The 22,548-nt window shown below is 39.8% G+C and overlaps 1 protein-coding gene and 2 pseudogenes across 3 annotated transcripts; all 3 read right to left on the bottom strand.

Moving 5' to 3' along the window:
* Positions 1-208: 208 nt before the first annotated feature.
* Positions 209-2,047, bottom strand: LOC120109722 (annotated as a pseudogene).
* A 2,042-nt stretch (positions 2,048-4,089) lies between these two features.
* LOC120109723 lies at positions 4,090-4,208 on the bottom strand (annotated as a pseudogene).
* A 15,811-nt stretch (positions 4,209-20,019) lies between these two features.
* LOC103699789 (salutaridine reductase-like) lies at positions 20,020-21,951 on the bottom strand. 3 transcript variants are annotated; one of them, XM_039123436.1, is made up of 4 exons: positions 21,541-21,951; positions 21,224-21,467; positions 20,730-20,958; positions 20,080-20,124 (listed from the first exon to the last, which is right to left on the bottom strand). In XM_039123436.1, the coding sequence occupies exons 1-3, from the start codon at positions 21,657-21,659 to the stop codon at positions 20,761-20,763; spliced, it is 561 nt and encodes a 186-aa protein (XP_038979364.1). In that variant the 5' UTR covers positions 21,660-21,951; the 3' UTR covers positions 20,080-20,124; positions 20,730-20,760. The 3 variants fall into 3 exon arrangements, with proteins under 3 accessions (XP_038979366.1, XP_038979364.1, XP_038979365.1); XM_039123437.1 differs by having other exon boundaries at positions 20,087-20,124; positions 20,730-20,916; XM_039123438.1 differs by lacking the exon at positions 20,730-20,958 and having other exon boundaries at positions 20,020-20,124.
* Positions 21,952-22,548: the final 597 nt, after the last annotated feature.

Raw genomic sequence — 22,548 nt, 5'->3', positions numbered from 1 at the left:
TGTATCATCATCTTATTAATTTCTTGGACGATTCATAGACACATAAACAATATGAATGAAAAGATGCCCATTTATTATTCAATAATAATAAAGTCAAGTACAAATTTATGTCCCAGAATTAATAATGTGTCCGCCAGATTGGCTTCTAGGACATACATCTAACAATTGGATCTCTTCATTTCAACATATTGAGCTTGGTGGGGAGAGCTTATGCAATGTTATACAGGCTTCTTTCGCATCTTCCCATCCACAAAGTATTATTAATCTCATTCAAAAGTTGACACTTCGGTTGGTCAAAGAAAAGGCCTGAAGGACCGGTACCAGTTTGCAAGGCTAACATGAACAGGACTTCAGCACCTTCTTTGGTACTTAGGATCCCGGTATTCCCGTTTAAATCAGTTTTGACATAACCAGGATTCACACAGTTTATGCATAGGGCGGGATACTTCTTTGCAAGAATCCTGGTGTAGGCATTGATAAGTACTTTAGATAGTTTATATGCTGAAGCAATGGTTGGCCAACCATGGGCATCCAGGAAACCCTCCTTGAAATCTTTGATAAACAATTCAACAGCTCGACCAATCTCTCTTCTGTTAGGCCATCAACATTTGATAGATCTTGCTTAAGCTTTTCATTTGAGATAACCTGGAAACCAAGAATGAGAAAGAAAATATATAGCGCACAGTTTTTAGGCAATCAAAAGAGTAAAGATTTCATGCCTCACTCAGGCCATGATGGACCTTGCAGGATTTGACAAACTATGGCAAACTTTTTGCATAATCTCGGGTTTGTCAAGCAAGAAAGAAAATAGAAGCCTAATATTTTAAGGAATAGGTAATATGTTCATTCTGTTGAGTATGATATTACGAGAAGATGGCGTAGGTTGCTTACTCTGAGTTGCCCAAGGCTAGAAGAAACATTTACTACTCTTCCAGAAATTGATGACTGGAGAAGGGGAATTAATGCTTCTGTAACATCTCTGGTGCCATAATAATTTGTCTTGAAGCATTCTTCTGCTCTTTCTAAAGTTTCTCGCATGTAAGGTTTCTTCCAATCTGGTATATCTTTAACATCTTTGGCTTCCTGCTGCACATGAACAAACTTCTCAACCATATTATGTGAGAAATAATGTTATCTAAACTATACACTATTTTAAGGTCCATAATTCAATTGATGATGATATCCGCAACATATAGTCAGTGTGGTGGACATTCAATTTTATCTTGTATCGTACTATTTACATATTCAATTTTTTAGTACTTGATTATCAATATGCAATGTATCATAAGAACTGAATTTCTACAACTTGATTATCACCAGAAACTACTTAATTCTAGTTCTACAAGAAATTGACAAAGAATTCAAAAACAAGTGATTACCACATTATTTGATTGTTTTGAGGCCTGTAAAGCCTCAACGTCTATTGTCAGTCCTACAATAGCGCATTATTCACCTGTAGATATCAATTTATGAGAGGTTATGCAAGAGAGAGAGAGATACAGAGACAGAGAGAGAGAGAGACACACACAGAGAGAGAGAGAGAGAGAGAGAGAGGAGAGCTTACTAGAATGTCAAGCTTGCCAAATTCGGTTCCGACGAAATCCGCAAAGGAAGCAATGCTGGAAGAGTCGGTCACATCCAACTGATGAAAGAGTACATCAAAGAGCCACACTTTCGGAGCTTCTCCACTGCCTCCTGACCCCTCTTCTCATCTCTGGCTGTTAGTATGACCCTGACCCCATTAAGAGCCAGCTGCCTACATATCTCCAGCCCAATCCTTTGTTCCTCCCGTAACAACTGCAATCCTGATAGCAGCAACAAGGTATGCATCAAAGCTTAGCGATCTCTTAATTTGTTCTTAGCAGTGAGCTTAATTTGCGAAGGGATTGAGTAACAGGAGATGAGTGCATACCTCTTCTCTGTGGGGCTGCAAATGGTTCCTTCCATGCCTGAAGCCGATCAGAAGAGTAGGTTTTCTTCCCTTGCTCGTGGGTTGGATTAGTTATATGCCAGGGTTTTTATTGCCTTGCATGGTGGGTTATCCAGGATATATATAGTGACCAACGCAGGCACTGTTTACTCAGCTGACAGTCATGCTTCAGGTGCGGCTGCAGGTGTTTTAGATTAGAAAATATTAGATGGACCCGGTCAGTGCTAACATCGGTCATCGGTCCACTCTATCTTCTTGGGCCATCTTCCCTGCCTCCGTCCCTCAATTCTATGGAGGACGTCAGTGCTTACTTCATATATAATTTGCCCAATATAAGAGTTGGCAATATTAACACCATTCTTCCATCCTCTTAATCTTCCCCGCGTTCGTACTGAATTTCATGGTGGGGACGTCAGTGCTTACTTCACGTATAATTTGCACAGCATAAGAGTGGGCAATACTAAAATCATTCATCCATCGTCTCTATCTTCTCGTGCCACCTTCACCGTCCTTAGACGTCAGTGCTTACATGACGCCTCCAACCATAAAATCACAATTCGAAAGCAATGCGTTCCACCTATTTATGAATCCAATATAACTTGAAAATTATATAAATTATACAAGTCATATGTAGAAGGCAATGAATATCAGAATAATTAAGCTATTAACCCAAAATATCACATATACTATATATACCATACAAGTCATACCACAAATTTCTTCTAAATTTAACAATCCAAACTTATAGTATTTAAGCTATTTATACATCATTCAGAAACCTCTAACCATCATGCCCCTAATCCTAAAATTACTATTCGAGGGTGCAAACAGCCGCCGCATGCTCATAGGGAATTACCATATAAGCGTGCAAGGTATTCTACTATCAATCAACCTAATATAATTTGGAAAATACTATATTACATACACATACAAAGGTGTTTACCATAAATAACTAACTATTATACTTACATCTCAAAACTTACAGTATTTAGACCATTTATATATAATCCACATATAACACATTATTATATCAACTGAAGATTATAAGCCTCACGTCTTAGTAAGTAACAAATTCATTTTATAAAATAGTTCAGTAATGCAATTCAATTAAATCACATAAGATATAACACATCTTTCCAAGTAAAGTTTATATCATTTTTTTCAATAATATTCATGTACTAAATTATATGTGATCTTTTCAATCATATCGACATAGAGAATCAATACAGCATATCAGAGTCCGATACATGTCTAATATCATAATTATACTCATGTTTATATATTTGAACTGGGTACCTAATTCTTTTAGCTTTACAGCCCTCATGCGGTGCATTTATACTCCTACTGTGTAGATACAACTGATTACCATTGTGGCACTCTTATAGGCCCCTCTAGGTCTAGCAAAGAGTGAGTACGAATACCTGGATTAAAGAGGGAGAGAGGGAACCTTCCTTCTCTTTTTCTCTTTCTTCTTTCTTTTCTTTCTTTTCTCCCTTTCTCAGAACTTTGGGCAAGAGAGAGAGTGTGTGTGTGTGTTTCAGGTGGAAGTAAGGAAGAAGAAGAGAGGGGAAGGTGGGGAGGAGGGAGAAAGAGGCGGCAGACGGACAGGGGTGCCGGAGGGAGAGAAAAGAGAAATAAAGCATCCTTCCTGTGTTTCTTCCCTACTTTCTTTTTTTTCTTTTTTTTTTCACCTGTGGAAGAGCAAGACGTGTGGCCTGTAACAACTCAGGATCTCACCCAAAATGGCTAGCCAAAAGACATTATTTGGATTCCTTGATCCTATATAAGTACCCAAGATCTATCAGCAATAACCGATGTGGAACTAAACATATGCTCGCACGGATCCTCACATACTCTTCAGTTTAAGCTCTAACGTCATCGTTAAACTAAGGGTTCAAATCCATTCAAATCTAATCACAAAACCACGATCGGCCTGTGGTCAGTCTCGATGGATCCGTGCTGTAGTGTCTCATAGTCCACATAGGTTATGGCCGGGTCAGCTCTGGCACTATTTGTAACAACCCAGGACCTCACCCAATATGGCTAGCCGAAAAGTATTATTTGGGTTCCTTGATCCTGTATAAGTACCCAAGATCTACCCAGCAAATAACCGATGTGGAACTAAACACACGCCCCGCACGGGTCCTCACATATTTAATTTGGTGCAACACGAGGACTTCCCAGGGGGTCACCCATCCTAGCACTACTCTCGTCCAAGCACACTTAACTGCGGAGTTCTGATTGCATCCGGTGCATTAGTGCTAGTATGATTGCACCCGAACCTAGTGGCGCAGGCCAGATCTTTCTTATGTTCCTTTCTCTTTTCTTTTCATCTGAGAAACGGAAGACATTAGTGACAAAACTTCAATGGATGGTGGAAAGATAATAGAGAGGAAAGCAAGTAAAAGTAATCACTGTTCAATTAGATTCAAGAGCACTACAAACAAAAAATAGTCTTTTTTGACGCTTTTTAGAGCCTATACCGACGCATATAAGTATTGATAATTTTGATACCGACGCTTTCAAAGTGTTGCAAAAGCGTCACAAAAATGTCGCAAAAACTTCGGCAAGGTGAGAGTGGAAATTTTTTTTACCGACACTTATTAAAAGCATCGGCTAAAACAGAAGCTTCTTTTTTTTTTTTTTTTGCTCGACAAATTTGAAGCTTTTGCATGACACTTTAAAGGGTCATTATTCTTTTTAAAAAATATATTTAGAAAAAATTTCAAACTGGAAACTAGAGTTACAACTCCAATATCTCATTTTAAACCTGGACATCCTCAAATCTCATCTGCATCTCATCCAACCGTGAATCCGTTCTTAACAGCTTCCAAGTATTTGTTAACACCCACGATGAATAACATAGACGCGGGGCACAAGTTTGTGCAAATAATTAATCAGCTCACAAAACGAAAACAAAAAAAGACAATTGGAGCAAACAGGCCTCCTGGTGGACAAACTGAAAGGAGCTTTCCAACCTTGGTTTGTAGCAGACGATGAACAACTACCAGTTGAAATAGCATGCGATGCAGTTACAAGCACTCCAAGATGCATACTCTGGCTCGATATATATCACTGATATTGGAATCATGCTTTGCTGCTCTGTAGAAACGCATCCAACGTCTAAGGGCTTGGACACGGCAGTTGACACCACACGAATGGTGGAAAAAGAAGAGGCAAAATGCTTTCTTGCGAGGACCCTTACCTCAGGAAAACAAATGCATCCCCTTTTGATGGTGTTGGCCACCGCCTGGCAGTAGAGATCGAACAGCGGCTGGGAGTTGAGGCAAGGGGGCGACTATGGCAATCTCCAACAGCTCCCTGCTTCTCTCTATTTTGACGAAGCCCTTGTCCCACTCCTTGAGCTCTTCCTCCTCCCCACTCCTTGACAAGAGGTACCACAAAATCCTAGGTTCTCCAACTCCAAATTCACAGCAAAACAAGAAAGAATTGTGAGCTCCAAATCCCAAACCCTAGACCTACAACTAGAAAAACCCTAGCAAACCCATCAGTCGAGCCGATCTAGCAATCAGGATCCTAGAACTACAGATCAAAGGGCAAAGTAGATCACCTTCTTTTCGGAGGGCAGAGGTGTGGATCGAGGAGGGGGGGAAGGGCTGGGGCCTGCATGCCCTTGCGGCGCTTCTTCTGGAAGCTCTCCTCCTCCCTCTGACGGCGGCCCTCCTCCACGTCCCCCACTACCTTGTCCTTATTCCGGCTGATGGAGGCTGTACAGAAAGGCAGGGTTTGGGAAGATGCAAAGGGGGCTGGGATCGGGAAGGGGGGGGGGGTTGGGATGATGGTGGCTAATGGTGGCTAGGTGAGGGATTTTGATGGGGAGGTGGGAGGAAGAAAATAGGGGGCAGGATGATTTGGGATTTATGTTTTGGGGGGGGGGGGGGGTGTTTGGGATGATGGTGGCTAGGTTGAGGGATTTTGATGGGGAGGTGGGAGGAAGAAAATAGGGGGCAGGATGATTTGGGATTTATGTTTTTTTTTTTTGGGGGGGGGGGGGATGATTAGGCTCCGACGATGCTTTTTAAAGTGCCGCCCTAGCGTACTAAAATTTTTGACGATGCTTTTTAAAGTGCCGCCCTAGCGTACTAAAATTTTTGATGATACTTTTTAAAAACGTCACCTTAGTCACTATGGTTTCCGACAATGCTTTTATAAAGCATCGTGTTGGGTTAGGCTTTCGACGACGTTATAAGCATCGTCGTATCTCTCTTTTCACTTTCGACGCTTTTAAGCGTCGTAATATACCAACGCTAGCCACTACATCGGATAAAATTTGGCACGGTGGCTAAATTAGCGACGCTATTTTATAGCGTCAGTGGAAAAGAGTCGAAAAATCCTCCTTTGTGATTATCCAATATGGCATGGCTTGCTTTTGACATGATTTGATGTTGACCCAAATGATTTGATTTTGATGATACAAATAATTGAGTAAAAAAATTTACTAATCGTTGCTTAGAGTGTATTAAAATGCTTGCAGAAAGCCAAGAAGAAATTTTTAATAACTTTCAATATGAAGAATGAAACTTAATTATCTAAAGCTCCGCACAAAAAGATTCATGTTTAGGAACAACTTGAAGTGACCCTTTAACACTCATACAATGGTAGTAAATTTTAACTTGAGCTATCTCAAGAGTTAACCCTAGCACATTGATATAGACTGATATGCCTTCACTAGTCGACCCCAGAACAATCTTAGAAGAAAGACAGAGAGCAGTAAAATTCAACTTATTGATGTGTCGACCCATGAAGTTCATGAGCTGACACCCGTTTGAAACGAGTCGACACTGAATGACCACAAACACAAGACAAAAGCAAGTAAACATAGCATATTAATGAGCCAACCAATGAAGTTCACGAGCTAACCTCAATTAAACAAGAATTGATCCTAGAAGCAAACAAGTCGATCCCTAAATAGCCACAGATAGAAGACAGAGAGCAGTCAAAAATAGCTTATTGACGAGTCGACCTATGCAGATAACGAGTCAACCCCTATCGATGGACGAGTCGACCCCTAAACCAAAAGAGTCGACCCCATCATGGCCATAGGAGAAAGATAGAGCTCATAAAAACAACAGTTATTTCGAGTCAACATTGAAGTTTATGAGTTGACCCATAAGGATCATGAGTCGACCCTTAAAGAAGTCGAGTCGACTCGTCTATGCTTGACAACAGGAATGACTAGTTCTTCTATAAATCAGAACGGTCATTTTTATATCTCAACGGCTATTTCGTTCTATCTAATTGCTAAAAGTATCTTTGAACTACTCCTTGGTGGTATAAATGCATCGGAACGCCAAGAGAGAGAAAAGGAGAAGTGATTTAGGATCAAAGAAAAAGAATTTTGAAAAAAAGAAAAAAAAACGACTTCACTAAGGAAAACGTCAGTGCTTACTTTATATATACTTTGCTCAGCGTAGGACTTGGCAAGGCTAACTGCTAACGCATTCACCCATCCACTCCCATCTTCCCGCACCATCATCCTTGCCTCCATCCCTCAATTTTATCGGGGACGTCAGTGCTTACTATAAATATAGTTTGCTCAATATAAAAGTTGGCAATATTAACATTGTTTGCCTGTTGTTTATTAATAGGTCAAGTAAAGAAGAAGCCGAGTCCTTCATCTTCAAAATTCGTTTGAGAGCTTCTCTTTACTCCATTTGTTTATATTTGATATATTTGCTTAGTTAAGAAGCTTGTATTTGCTTTAAATTCTTAGTCTAATATCTTGTAACTTGATTCAATCAAGGGATTGAATCAAGAGGTTAAGGTTTATTGGTGAGCCAAAGGAAAAACCAACGGTGTTAAGGTTTGTTGGTGAGCCAAAGGGAAAACCAACGTTGTAAGGTTGTGGTTGGTGAGCCTTTGGGGAAAAACCAACTGGGTTGATTGTGAACCCGGAAAACAATCGTTGTAAGGTTGTGGTTGGTGAGCCTTTGGGAAAACCAACTGGGTTGGATTGTGAGCCCGTGAAAACAATCGGTTGGTTCTAGTCGGTGAGCCTGTGAAAACCGACCGAGTTCGTTGTGATCTCGCAAAACAACAAGTTGGGTTGTGAGCTTGTAAAACAACCGACTGTAATCTGAGGGATTATAGTGAAATTCCCAAGAGGTCTTGGGGAGTGGATGTAGGTGCTGGGTACACCGAACCACTATACATCTTTGTGTTTGTGATGCCTTATCTCTTGTATTTCATGCCTTACATTCATGCTTGATTGTGTAATATCTCTAGCTTTGTTTTCTATAGAGTTATAAGTGATAGTTTAGAATTTGCTTAGCTTCCATTCCATCCTTACCATACACATAGATTAAAATTGATCATACAACTATAAGTTAATTTTAGATCAATTACACCCTAAAGCCATAGTATAATTGCTCTAGCTTAATTTTCCACTGCTTTACTTATAATTGCCTAGAGCTTAAGTAAATAACATCTTATTATTCCGCTGCATTCTATTCAAAGTAAAAATTAGGGAGCATAATTTTTAGAAAACCCAATTCACCCCCCCTCTTGGGTTGTCATCTTGGGCAACACATTCTGAAGGGATCCTTCATAAGCAAACTCTTCGGAAGACTTCCGTAAATGAAGAGATGCATCCAAAAGATGCATTTGATCTCGTGGTCATTGCGAGGAACACAATCTTTGATGAATGGATGGATTATGTGAAGGGATGCGTTCAACAAAAGAAAACTTAAGTATCTAATCATACTCATTTTTTTACATCTATAAATAGAAAAGAGAACGTATTTTCCATCCATCAGAACAACATCCTCTTCCATCTGAATAACACCAAAACTAGAGAAGAGAATTAAAAGCATTAAATGAATGAACTTAAGTGCACTCATTAAGCATTTGAGAAGAGAATTGTGACTACATATAAGAGGATTGAGAGAGATTGCTTCAATCAAATTTGTTGATTTTCAATGCATCTGAATTTGGCTAGTTTAGGTTCGATCCTGATTCTCCTTTGTTAGAATGCACTTCAAGGAGCATGCCAAAATGGTCCGTTGTATCTTGCGAATAGACCACCATCAATTGTTCGCACCTAGGCAGGACAAATTCTACTCTAAAAGAAAAGTCTTTCATAGTGTATCTCGAATCAGATAACTTTAAATTTTAATTTATTTATTTAGTGTATGCAGAAAGTCATTAATTAAGTATTAAAGATAAAACAATTAAGTTACATAAAAGAAAATATACAAAGTTTTAGCTGATAGATTTTTCAACACATCCATCCTCTCAATTTCTGTCTCCATCCCTGACTTCAGGGACGTCAGTGCTTCATATATGATTTGCTTAGTGTAGGAGTTGGCAATGCTAACATCGTTCACCCAGCCTCTCTATCTTCTTGTGCCACGTTCCCCATCCCTGGACGTCAGTGCTTACATCGTATATAAGGTTTGCAGCTGGCTAGGTTTGATAAGTGTATTTTGAATGTATATTTTTAATCTTATCTTCCCGACATAAAAACATCTACCGCTTAAACTAAGAGACCTGACGTGGACTACGAGCTATGTAGAGTTCTGTATCCTTTTCTCGATCAATTAGAGGCGCCCTAAGCCTTCTACACCATAAATTTAATTTGATCAAAGATATACAAATTAATATGTATTGTTGTTTCACAACAAAAGGGCAATATGGATTGCCCAATGATACAAAATAGAGAAAAACAGAACTCAGGGATGATGTGCGTGAGGCAGAGTTGGTTTCCTCAGCGCAACACTGCAAGATACCGAACATAAGGAATAGAATCTTAAAGGAGGTGAACACTAAATTCCAAAATCAATTTTAGTATGAAGCAAATCGAAGACCAAATAAAACAACTAACAAAAATCTTCAAGCTTCTAAAGAAATTATTGGGTTTGAGTGGTTTCTAGACAATCATAATGTCACAATTGATGATAATGTTTGGGAGCCGCTTTTACTTTAACGGCTAGTAACTAATGACTTATTTTTTCACCACAGCTCGATGCCAATGAGTGGTTGCCAAAGGTTAGCTTTTAATGACGACCAGTTTGCATTGGCTAGTTGGAATGGTTAATTGCTAATGATTTGTTTCAATAGCTACTTTTTGTGTTTTAGCCACTTTGTAGTGGTTAGCAAATGATTACTTTACAACGAATGTACTTGAAACAAACTAATTTATAATAGCCCAATTTGATAGCAGGAATATTTCTTACAAAATTTCCATGCAATCCAAACAGCTAGAATTTCCAAATTCTAGAGTGTTTTTTCATGGGAGTAATGTCCTGAATCACCATCCTATTCTAGACTATTTTCATACTCTGAAATTTTACTTGACCGTATCCAAACAGGCTTATAGTTTCACAACCAAGAGAAGCTTTGCACAGATTCAAACCAACTTGTCAGTTCAGTTTGGAAATTTAGAAATATCATCACGTTGCCTGTTACTGCGAGATGACAAATGAGCAAAATGCATTTAAAATTCAGCCATTATTGGGATTTTACAAGAATCTTCGAGTAATCGTGTTCAAAGTTTTTGACTTAATGTCCAATTCCGAGGCTATCTGAAGAGGTGTTTCCCTAGCAAAGTAACCTCATTGTAGAACCACTAGTCTGACACCAATCTGGGGCAGGGATATTACAGGATTGGTCTTACCTCTAACAATAAAACCAAAGGAACATTTACATATTTTGCATCTTCCTCAAGGGGTTATACAAGTATAAAAGATGGCCGATCAAGAGGATAATAAAAGTTTCCTTACATGAAAAATTTTAAAGAGCGCATTCACAGGAGGAAAAGATCTACAGGAGGAAGGGCACCTACATGAAGTCAGCAAATACAACAATTTTTCCATGCATTTTACTTGATGTACTGCAATATATGTGTAATTTTTAGGCCTTCTGGCTTATTTCTTGAATACACTTTGGCAATTTAGTCAATTAGTCTATTTAGATGGTTCAAAGACTGTTGCAGATCATTTTGATTGGTTAAAAAGAACTGGAAACAGCTTCCATTAAGGGAAGACATGTATGGAATTGTAGCAACACTAACATAAGAAAAATGTCAAAAAGATACTCTAATTCTTAACTAGTTCTCTAGGAGAAAAGACTAAACCAAGATTCACCGTCTCAGTACCGGACCCCATACTGGTGTCACACTAGCACCATGTCGGTTTGATAAGGTACGGAATCTTTTCGGGATACCGAATGTCGGTACATCTTCCATTTCGATACCGAACCAGTACGATACGCCTTATACCATCCAGTTTGGGACGTTACGACGAACCATGGACTAAACCATTATTCATCCTTCTCAAATAGCTTTTTTTTCGTACAACGGCAGCTCACATGTGTCGGGCATGGATACAGCCAACAGAATCAGAAAAAAAAAAAAGAAAACATAGAGACTGAAGCACTGACGCATGGTCGCCCCAAATGAACCCTCCCGAGTGGTGGGCCGCAAATGAGGCCACCCAGTCGGCCGTACTGTCGCCTCCCTGTAGACGTGTATGGCCCACGAGAGACCATCCTCATCTAAGAGCTGCGAACATCGCGTAGCAGTAGGCTCGAACTCGTGCCGAGACCCCGGCCCCGTATCGACTCTATCACCATGGCCGAGTCACCCTTAAACAGAATACGGTCCGCACCCAACACCCGCCTCGCATAGGAACTCCCTCCCATGCCGCCTTAAGCTCAGCATAGCATCTGTCGAAGATCCGTCGGCCCTCCGCCGCAACCAGTCTAGCCTCGTGGTCCCTGATGATGAAGCCAACGCCTCCAGTACACCCTTCCTCACCGACACTGACGTCGAAGTTCACTTTGAGAAAGCCAGTGGATGGGGGCTCCCAGGAGTTCTGTATGGTCCTACACGCTATAGGAGGGAAAGGAGAGCCCCAGATTTCTCCGACCGTCCCAACGAGCAACGGCGTGGCAGCGCAAGAGATCTCCTCTGCATGAAGAAGGGCCCTGTCCGCAACCGATTTTGGATGTGCTCTGCTGTCCTCGAAGATCCGGGCATTCTTATCTAGCCAATAATGATAGGCTAGGTAGGCAGTCCTGATCACCGGTCCCTCCAGGCTTGGCCTCTGCATTGAAGTCTCCAGGAAAAGCAGGAAGTCCTCAGTCGACGACCACCCCAGCGTGGATCGTGGGGGCCCCAAGCACACCTCTAGATCTGGGCTGCCCTCGGGCATCCGAAGATAGCATGGAAAATGGACTCCACCTTCGGGCACACCAGGCACTCGGGAGAGACATGCATCCCTCGTTGAGCCAGCATGCCTCTTGTAGGTAAGTACCCCCAAGCCACCTTCCAGACAAACATGGCAACTCGTGGGTGGATGTGAAGCCTCCAGATCTAGCTCCCCTCAATCTATCGGGTCGGAAACCTCCCAAACACTCGGGCCTTCACCTCTGGCCTCCCGGTCATGCTCCACACCCTCCTATCTGCCGCCCCCATAGCAGGAATCGGTATAGATAGGATATGCTCGGCTAGGTGCTCCCCAAAGGTCTATCGAACAAGATCCTCGTTCCATGCCTGCCCCCTCGGGGTGAACAAATCATGAACTCTGCGCCCCTCCAAACAACCAACATCAATCAGGATAGGTCAGTCGTGGAGGGAAACCTCAGAGAACCAGTTGTCCTCCAAGACATCAATACCCCGGCCATCCCCAATCTCCCATCTGATCTCCGGTAAGACTACCGGAGGGCATGGGTGCAAATTTCCCTCTAAACAAAGGAGCTGCAGCGACTACTATGGAAGACAGTCGTGTCAACTAGATCCCCATACTTACCCTGCATTAGGACACCCTAGAAGCTACTCGGCTCCAAGAGAAATATGGCTGCTACTCTAGTCACGAGAACCTCCCGTCGCTCAATTAGGGAGTGGATCCCAGACCTCCACTCCTAGTCGGCCGACAGATCGTTCCCCAAGCTAGTAGATCAACACCACTCCTGCCCCCTGTCGCCCCAACAGGAAACTCCTGAATCTCTCCATACACCGCAGCCCTACCATCGGCATCATGGTATAGGATAACAAGTAAACAGGGATCGAGCTTAGAACTGAACGTACTAGGATAACTCTCCCCCAGCATGGAAAGAGCGTCGGCCTCCATCCCTCCAGTCTGCACCTAATGCTCTGCTCCATCTGAGGGCACTCCCGCCTACACAGACGTCTACCAATGACCGGGACCCCTAAGTAGCTCAGAGTATCCTCCTGCTCCCCAATCCTAGGATGCCCGTGATCGCCATCTTCACCCCTAGGTGAGCTTTCGGGCTGAAGCAGATAGTTGACTTGACAGATTAACCTACTGACCAGAGGCCGCACAAACTCCTTCAAAATCCTCCAATACCCTGAGCCGACCATCTGGACGCCCGTGCCAGCAGTAAGCAGTCATTAGTAAAAAGCAGGTGCAAAATCTGAGGCGACTCCGGCACTGGTCTATATGCCTCTACCTCCTGCAGCGCTGCGCCCCGCAGAGTGCTCTGGACAAAAAATCGGCACAAATGATAAACAATAGCGGCGATAGGGGCAACCCTGCCTTAGCCCGACTGAAGACTCAAAGAACTGCGAAGGAGAACCATTCACTAAAATGGCAAGGATGGAGACTGGATGCACTGCTGAATCCACCTAACCCAAAGAGGGTGAAATCCAAAGCTCACAAGAGAATGAGTCACAAACTCCCACCTCATCCTATCATAGGCTCTCTCCATGTCAAGCTTGACTACCATCAAGCTCTGACCTTCGGCGCTCTCTCTCAAATAGCTTTAAACACCATTATTCATATCATTAAATTGTGAAAGTTGTTATTCTTTTCTAGTCCCTCATGCCATATGTTTCAAATCAAAGTGTCATCTTGACCTCCAATCACTTCACATATTCAAATAGTGTGTATGTTGGCCCTCTCGCATCCATTTGCATAAAGCTCTGAATGATAAATATATGATGTTCCATGTAATGAAAATATAGAGTTATATATACAAATAGAGGCTAAAGAAATTGCCCTTATTTACCCTAAAAAAATTTTATGAAGCATCATATATATTATGTACAGAAATAACATAATAGTATGCTAAAATGTTAAAGACTTGATTGTAATTCAATTCAACTAATCACATAAATAACAATGGCAATACCATACACAAGGAAAAATAGATGGAGCAAAATATATGCTACTCTTACTACACAGTTTCTGTCCTCTCATGGAGATAATTATTCCGTTTTTTGAGGTACAGAATTGGGCCAAAGCTCAATCCAAGTCTATAAAGATAATTACATAACTAAAAGGATGTCTCTCTAGTTTGATCATAAAAAAGGCCAGAAGGGCTGCCATCAGGAAGCAAAGCCAACATCACGGGGCCTTTAGCACCTTGTTCAACGGTTAAGATCCCAGAATTTCCATTTATGTCAGTTTTGACATAACCAGGATTCACACAGTTGACACAGATGTGTGGTACCTCCTTGCAAGAATTCTTGTATAAGCATTCAAAGCTACTTTAGAGACTGTGTATGCAGCAAAGCTAGTTGCCAGCCATTTTGCTCAACTTTCCTTCCTTGAAATCATTTAGAAAGGAATGGACCAGTTCATCTAATTTCTTTTCGCTGAGCCTATTTACATCACCTATTTCTCTTTGGATGCTTCTATTGGAATACCCTGAAATGAATATTAAAGGAAAAAAAACAAAGTCAAATTCTTTTAGAATAATACTATTAGTAACAGAAGATCGATATGATCAGGAGTTGAATAAATAAGAAGCTGACATCAAAATATCAAGTCATCAGATTTATTTGATAATGTTGTATTGCATTAAAATATTCAATGATCATGAACAAAGACACGATTTATCAGATAGAAATTATAACAGCATCACTCTAAAAGTAATGCTTGAGTGTTAAAGTGAGCTATTGACAGATATGCTATACTATCAGCAAAACTTTGGATCCCAGAGAAGTGATACACGAGACATACATATTCTAAATTCACTAAGTAGTTCATAGATTTTCGGACTACTAAGTCAAAGAGGTTGATGTGTCTTTTTTCTCACTTCTTTAAAACTCACTTATTAAAGGTTGATAAGTCAAGAACTTTGGATTTCTTCATATTTTCATTTTACTGACGTGCTGAACTTATCTTGGCTCAAGCTTACATGGTCATTGTTTTACTTTTGAAGCAATCATGTAACCTTTGAAGTTATCTAGTTCGAATCTTTCCTACATAGAGTGTATCTATATGTTGGAAAACAAATCCACTAGTTTATATTGTGCAAAGTAAGAATTCTAGAGAAAGACAGAACCAATCTATTTCAAGGTTCTAAGCTTGACAAACCAATCTATTTCAGCCAAAATAGATCAGTTTTGACTGACACTGATTTGAAACTGATCCCCCATTTTGGGTGTGATCACTACAGTTGATTTTAGACCAACTAACCATTTCAGTGGTCTCGACCAGTTGAGAAGAAACAAACTGGAACCAGCTACAGATCCCCTTCAAATTTTATTTACTTATTACTATCATATTGGAGTTTCTTAATTACATAGGTCATGACAACTTTTGTAGATTTGTCCTTTAGTTCTAGAATTAAAGAGGGATGGGTTGATAAACATAACCCATGACTTGATGACCAAGGCCTCAAAGAAAAGGTTGTTATCATAATAACTAATGAAAAAAAATCGAATAAAAGAAACCATTATTCGCCATAATGATATTTTTAATATGCAAATAAATAAACAATGTACAACGACATGCATTCACTAAATAGTATTTAACCTTAAATATATGAAAAAGAAGTTATGAAGAAAATATTGAATACACTAGTACTTGAAAGCTCCCACTTTTAAATATTTTAAATATTAGCATCTGATCAAGGTTACCAGCAATTCTGAAACTGCAAAACTGAAATAGATCAATTGGATCTCTTTTCTGCATGATTCTAAATATCAGAAGGCACTAAAAAATTACAATTGACAATTTTATTCACATTTCGATATCCAATTAATTTCTGTCAAGCTAAGGTGCAATCTTTTAGCAAATTAAGCGCTTAAGTCATTGATTTATATCACTGAGGTCAAAAACCACAAAGACCCAAGTGATTAGGGATGAAGGAAAACTTTCTAAAGAAAATAAATAGAGCCATAAAATAAAAGCATGTTACCATGATCACTCATCCAAGGATAGCATAAGCATAGTCGGTGGAACCGTCCCGAACCGCCTGGTTCGAGGCATACCGAGCAGTACCAGTGGCGGACCGGGACAGTTCTGGCAACTAAAATGAGAAAGTAGGATGGACGGGGAGAAGGAGAAGGAAAAAGGGAAAACAAGAGAGAGAGCAGCGAGGAGGAGAGGAGAGGGAGGGTGGCGTCGGCCGGCGGAGGGCTGGAAGCAGTGCGGAGGAGCAGACGAGGCGTTCCGCCTCCATTTTTCTATTTCGTTCGAAAATAAATGGTTCAAAAATAACCGAGCGAACCCCTCCTATGCCCTCTGCGCGGCTCCTAGCCCTCTGCCACCTCCTTCTCTCTCTCCCTCCCCCTTCTCTCTCTCTCTTATCCTCTCCCGGTCTCTCTCTTTCACACGTCCTCTATTTTGTCAGTATGAGCTTGGCACGGAACAGCACGGGCGTACCGACCTGTGCCACTAGGCAAACCGGTCTGGGTCCAAATTTGGCACAGCAATCTTGGTTATAAGGAATTGGAAGTAATTATGAAATAATATATTATCACCATTAGGATGGCGATTTTGTTTAGCCTAAGTTTCTGACATTACAAAGTCCATTGAATTAAAAGAAAGGGCAATAAACTAGAGTCCCAATCGATTCCTACATCACTGACTAATTGTCAAGAAACAACTGAAGCTCTCACTTGTAACCAACACTTATTCGAAATAATTGTTTGCCTACTCATGTATCAAAACTTGGTATGCCATACCGCCCCGAACCGCTGTTCAAGCATACCAAACCGAACCAGGAGAACCAGCATGGTTCCCTCCCACAAAGTGAAAAAAGCATCGAAGCAATGCAACCGCTCCGAACCATAATTCGGAGGAGAACCGGAGCAAACCGTCGGTTTGCACCGATTTGTTGTTCCCCCCCCCCTCCCCTCTTATAATTGAAGAGAGGGCCATGAGAAGCTTCCGTTGCATCTCACGGCTCCTCACTTCAATTTTCGCAAATTTTCCACAAAATTCAAAAATAAACCCCCGATTTCAATAATAAAATGCAAGATCCAAGCCTCTTCAAGGTGAATCATTCTCCCCCTCCTATTCTTCCTTTTTTTTCATTTTAGGCCAAAAATCGGCAAGAAAAATGAAAAGAATAGAGGTCATGCTCAAGTTTTAATCTTAGTAAAATTATGCTGTAAATCTATGGATGATCACATAATGACACTAAATCTTAATTTTGTTAAATCTATAATTTATATTAAAATATTAAATTAAAATTTAAAAATAAAATAAAATGAAAAATATAATTGTAAAATAGAAGCTAGTTTAGAGATATGCAAGCTACGGTCAACCTAAATTTAGTATCCATTATTCAAAGTTGGCACGATTAGTGCATGGTGCCTAAGCCCGAGTTGAATAAAATGAGAAGGCCTTTGATGCATATCCCAAAGGATGAGAAAATAACGTACACCCATGATAGGATGCTACATGAACTGACTCAAATTAATTCTCTAAAATTTTATAATCAAAAATATTTTTAATTTAAAAAATATAAAGATATATAATCAATAAAAGCATGAAAAATTAGTACTACATATTAGATAATTCAAAAGTATTTCTGAAGTGGAAAATATTTTTAAATTCGATATATAAAATTATTTTAAATTTAAAAGTTATAAAAAATATAATAATAAAAATAAAAAATAGTACTATACATGGATAATCAAAAGTCTTTTCTGAAGAAATAAATATTTTTTCATCATAGCAAAATTTTACTATTTTAAATAATTAACAAATTGATATCTGCTTGAGTTGCTCAATTTTACTGCCAGAGTATCTACGAGTCGCATTACTACTAGTGTCTTCAATGTCTCTCCACGGTCGTATTATAGATAGATGATATTTCACAGAGCCAAAGCTTTAGTGAGAAATTCTACACCAATTATAACCAGGGCACGTACCTTATGGGTGGGCGTATAGGACTACAATCCATGTAGATGAGGATGAACTGATGTACCTTTGATACGTTAATGATCCTGACATTATGAACATCGACACTCCATCAAATTTTAGATACGGTATGATGCTACACTAAATACATCTAATCATGTATCATGATATTTTGTATTTCATTAATTTTTTTACAATATACTGCTTGATCTACTTAATTGATTTCATGATATAATTAGTCATTAGACAAAAGCATCATTTAGATATACCAATCGAAATCATTAAATTAGGATGTTGACCCTAACAAAAAATCAAACGGCATCAAGAAAATCAAATTAAGTAATTATCAAAAAACCAAAAAAAATGATTACACTTCATTAAATTTAAAAAAATAAAAAAAATAAAGAATAAAAAAAAGAGCTGGTCCACAGCGTACCGTGTGTCGTACGAACCAAAGCAATACCATACTGAACCATGGTTGACCGTATCGGCACCATACCAGTTCAGTCAACCTGTACCAGATATTTAGACTGCAAAAATTGCAAGAAAATTAAAAATATCTCTTCATATTTAGTTGTCTTTCCTTAAACCTAGATTATTAGAAAATAATAGTTTAACGTCATATAGTGATGATACCTTGACAAAAAATAGTTGCAGCTACTTATGGATAACTCATGTGCAAGTGGATCCAAATTGATTCTCAGGCCTAGCTTACATCAATATCCTAAGCTTAAAGTATTAACAGTTATCCCATAATTATGTCTTGGCCCACAATCCCCATTCCTCCTATGAAGGCTAACCATATACAAATAAAGTGCTTAGAAACCCTCAAATCCCATAAGCATGAATCATAGATATAGATAGAATCTGATTAGGAAACTCTAACAAAAAACTTATCCATTCCATGCCATTCATATCATATGATAGAACTCTGTTCATTCCTTCCATCAAGGTAAGTAGGCTATAGACTATAATGGTGAATATTCATATACATGCATTATCATGGCTATCATTAAATGAAAAGAATCCATTGTATCATACCTGTACTTCCCATAAACTGAAGAAACATCACTATCCGTGAATGTATAACTGAAGAAGAGTAGCAGAGCCTCTGTGACTTTCTTGGCTCCATAAAGTTTGTGTTAGACATTCTCTGCCTTCTATAAGTCTCTCGAACATAAAGAAGCTGAACCCCAACCTGCTCTATGTGAAAAACAAAGCAATTAATACTTATTCGCATTAATACATGCAGAATGAACACTGACAAAAACAAATAAAAAAAAAGAAATATTTATCATGACAAACATAATGTAAGCTGCTCCATTAGATCATTAAGACAATATTACATTATTGAATCAAAACCACAACCATTATTGCCGCCGGAGCATCTAAGGTAACCTGGGTGCACGGTTTAGTCCACATAGCGCTACCCACATTGGCGCCAATTACTATTGGAAAATTTATGTTATAAAAATTAGGAATTTGATATATAAACTTCCTTAGAGAACTTGATATAATTAAAAATTTAATAGTAAAGTATACTAAACTTGGAGAAAGCCCAACTTGGAAGGATCCTAAGGTCTATTGATTAAAAATACCCCCATTCTGGAGTAATTGAGTTATTGAATTGGTGAATTATTGCCACCTCTTCTCTCTCTCTCTCTCTCTCTCTCCTTCCTTTTGGTAGATTCCTAGGATTTGTAAGTGATTGTTCGTGAGATTTTTATCCTTGGTGTGGCCGTCTTAGGTGGTGATTTGGCCTCAGAAGAGAGAGACCACTGTGCCTCCTCAACAGTCACCCATTGTCATCGGAAGCTAATAGGTGCGTGGATTCACCACTCCTGCCATTTAGGCTTTGACATCGCCGTAATGGAGTTTCTACCTCGCTACAATTGGCTCTGTCAACATCCTCTTCGTTTCATTTATTTTCAAGCTAAGTTCAACACCTCGTGGCATCAATTTTATACAGGAAACACCATAATATACTAGAGTAGGTATTATTATTATACTAGCCAAATCATAGTTTTAAGGAGTTTTAAAAGTGATGCCAAAGAAATTGACTGCACTTACTCTTTGAGAGTCTGATTCTGTTCCAAGAATCCCTGCATTGTTTACCTGAGGGAGTAGAGCAAAAAATACATTGTTTAGGCACAAAACTTTGGTAAAGGAGATCAAGAAGAAACTCAATCATTTGAACTATTTAATACATTGTTTATAAATTCTGTCCTACCATGTCCTGCCATCCTTATATATATCCATGCCTTGTTGCCATGCCAAATGATCTTCTAGTACCGATGATACTATGTGGGCCTCACAAAATTAACTAGCAGATAGCAAAAGAAATGGAGCAGCATATTTCATGTTTTGGGTGGCAGAATAAGCAAGAGGTGAGGCAATGCTACTTGGGAAAACAAGGAAGCCTAGATTTCCTTTTTTTACATGTATGATTTTCTTTTATTTTATGATTACCGATCCCTTCATTCATCAGCATAACAAAACCAAGCATGAAAGACAGATATGAGTTACTTGTAATATCTTGATCATCTCAGCAAAATGGAGATAGAAAAGAAGGTTGAGAGGCAAACTAATAGTAACACAGAATTGATATGTCACATATTCCTACCAAAGCATTATAAATGTCTATTTGACTTCATCTAACCACATACACACAGTTTCTTTTATAAAATAGTGCTCAACAAAATAGATATTTGTCCAAGTACCTTTACATCTTAGTTGTCTTCTTAATGGCTTTTAGCCAAGTCTAATACAACTGTCTGTTGATATTGTGGAATAAAACGCTCTGGTGATGGATAGACAAGCTTGATTAGCTATAGCATGATCAGAAGATATTGTTCCTTTCTCTTCTTCTTTTCTTTGACGGAAAAATGTAAGGTAATTCCATTCAACCTGTAAGAAGGTATCACAGTAGAGGGACAAGAAGAATAGCCCCTAGTTGAGGAACATTCATCATTAGAACTAACAAAATACAAACATATGCAGGAAGAGAATTAGTTCTCATGCAAAAATAAGAGAATATATGATTCGTATAGGCAATTGAAACTTGGAAGTTTTTGTGCCCTTCTAATATGTACTAAAATGGCCATGGACATGTACCAAAAAAAGGGGAAAAAAGGGAGGGCGGCATGGACAAGCAATAAGCAAATAAATTCAATAGCTTAAGGCCCGGATCATGAGATATAATCTCCAATCTTACCAATATATCAAGCCTGCCAAACTGATTCCTGACAAAATCCGCCAAGGAAGAAGCATTAACTGAGTCAGTAACATCCAGCTGATGGAACACCACATCAGATGCTCCGGAAGCCCGAAGCTTCTCAACAGCTGCAGTCCCCCGCTCTTCATCTCGTGCCGTCAACAGCACCTGGACTCCGTTGGATGATAGCTGCCTGCATATCTCCAGTCCAATTCCTTTGTTGGCCCCTGTCACTACTGCAATCCTACAATGCATAGAAGTTGGGAATCAAAGATTTTGAAGACTGGGTTCAAGGATCATTCAAGAGAGAACTCTACCTCTTTGGGGTTCCTCTGCCTAGAGCCTTTTCCATCGCAAATGAATTATTTTTGGGTTTAACACCTATCAGGTTCCACAAGAGGTCGAGGAAGGTCCCCAACTTCGCTTGGAAATTCATTTCTGTAGGATTCTCTCGGCTACTTCCTTAGTGGGTAGTGGGAGACCTGAACAACCCACTCCCTCCTTCTCGGAAAGAGATGCTGGCCGACTCGCTTGGCTCGCCTATCTCCATCTCTCGAGGACCAAAGCGTGAGACACCTGGCATCAGGATTGAGGACCACCGTCTCCTGGCATCTTCAAAAGGAAGGCTTCAGCTTTACCAAAACAACAGGAGGCTTTCGTCATCGCTTGACGAGCAGAGAGCGATCAGGTGAAGACGAAACTGGTATCCTATCCGATCCACCAGTGCCAAGTCGGCTTGGGAATCGGTTGGAAAACCAGCGTAAGCGGGTCAAGGATGCTAATCGGCGCTGGTGGACTGGGGCTATGTATCGCCCACCCCTAAGGCTACAAATAGGTCAAGTTTCCGGCCTATTTTAGAGGACCCAGACCCAGACCCGACCTGGTTAGACCCAACTCGATCCATTTTGGAGGACCCACGAGGTTAGATTGGGTTCTAAAATTGGACCAATTCCATTTTTCAAATCAGATTTGAGTTTACTGAATTCAAACCCGACCCGATCCGACCAACCCATTTGAATTTTGGTTGTTAATAACTTATTGACAATCTCAATGCAATATCACTCTACGGCCACTTGCACCAAAGAGTCTTGAGATATGAACAATGAATGGATATGCGCAACTACATCATTTTGCTTTTATCCCTGCTCAAATTTTATTAAGAGCAAAACCCATTAATATATTGCTGGTTAACCGGTTTAAGCCTTTTAAAAGGTCACCAACAAAAGAAAAAGGTATAATAGATAGGTTCGAAGGTAGCCAGTTTTGGAATGTTGCATACTATAATTTGAGACAACAGGAATGAGTCTATCCTTGAGGAAGATCTT

The sequence above is a fragment of the Phoenix dactylifera genome, unplaced genomic scaffold (genome assembly GCF_009389715.1).
Source record: "Phoenix dactylifera cultivar Barhee BC4 unplaced genomic scaffold, palm_55x_up_171113_PBpolish2nd_filt_p 002613F, whole genome shotgun sequence".
Taxonomy (NCBI): Eukaryota; Viridiplantae; Streptophyta; class Magnoliopsida; order Arecales; family Arecaceae; genus Phoenix; species Phoenix dactylifera.
Note: the sequence above shows the minus strand (reverse complement) of the source record. Positions and strands in the feature narration are given on the sequence as shown.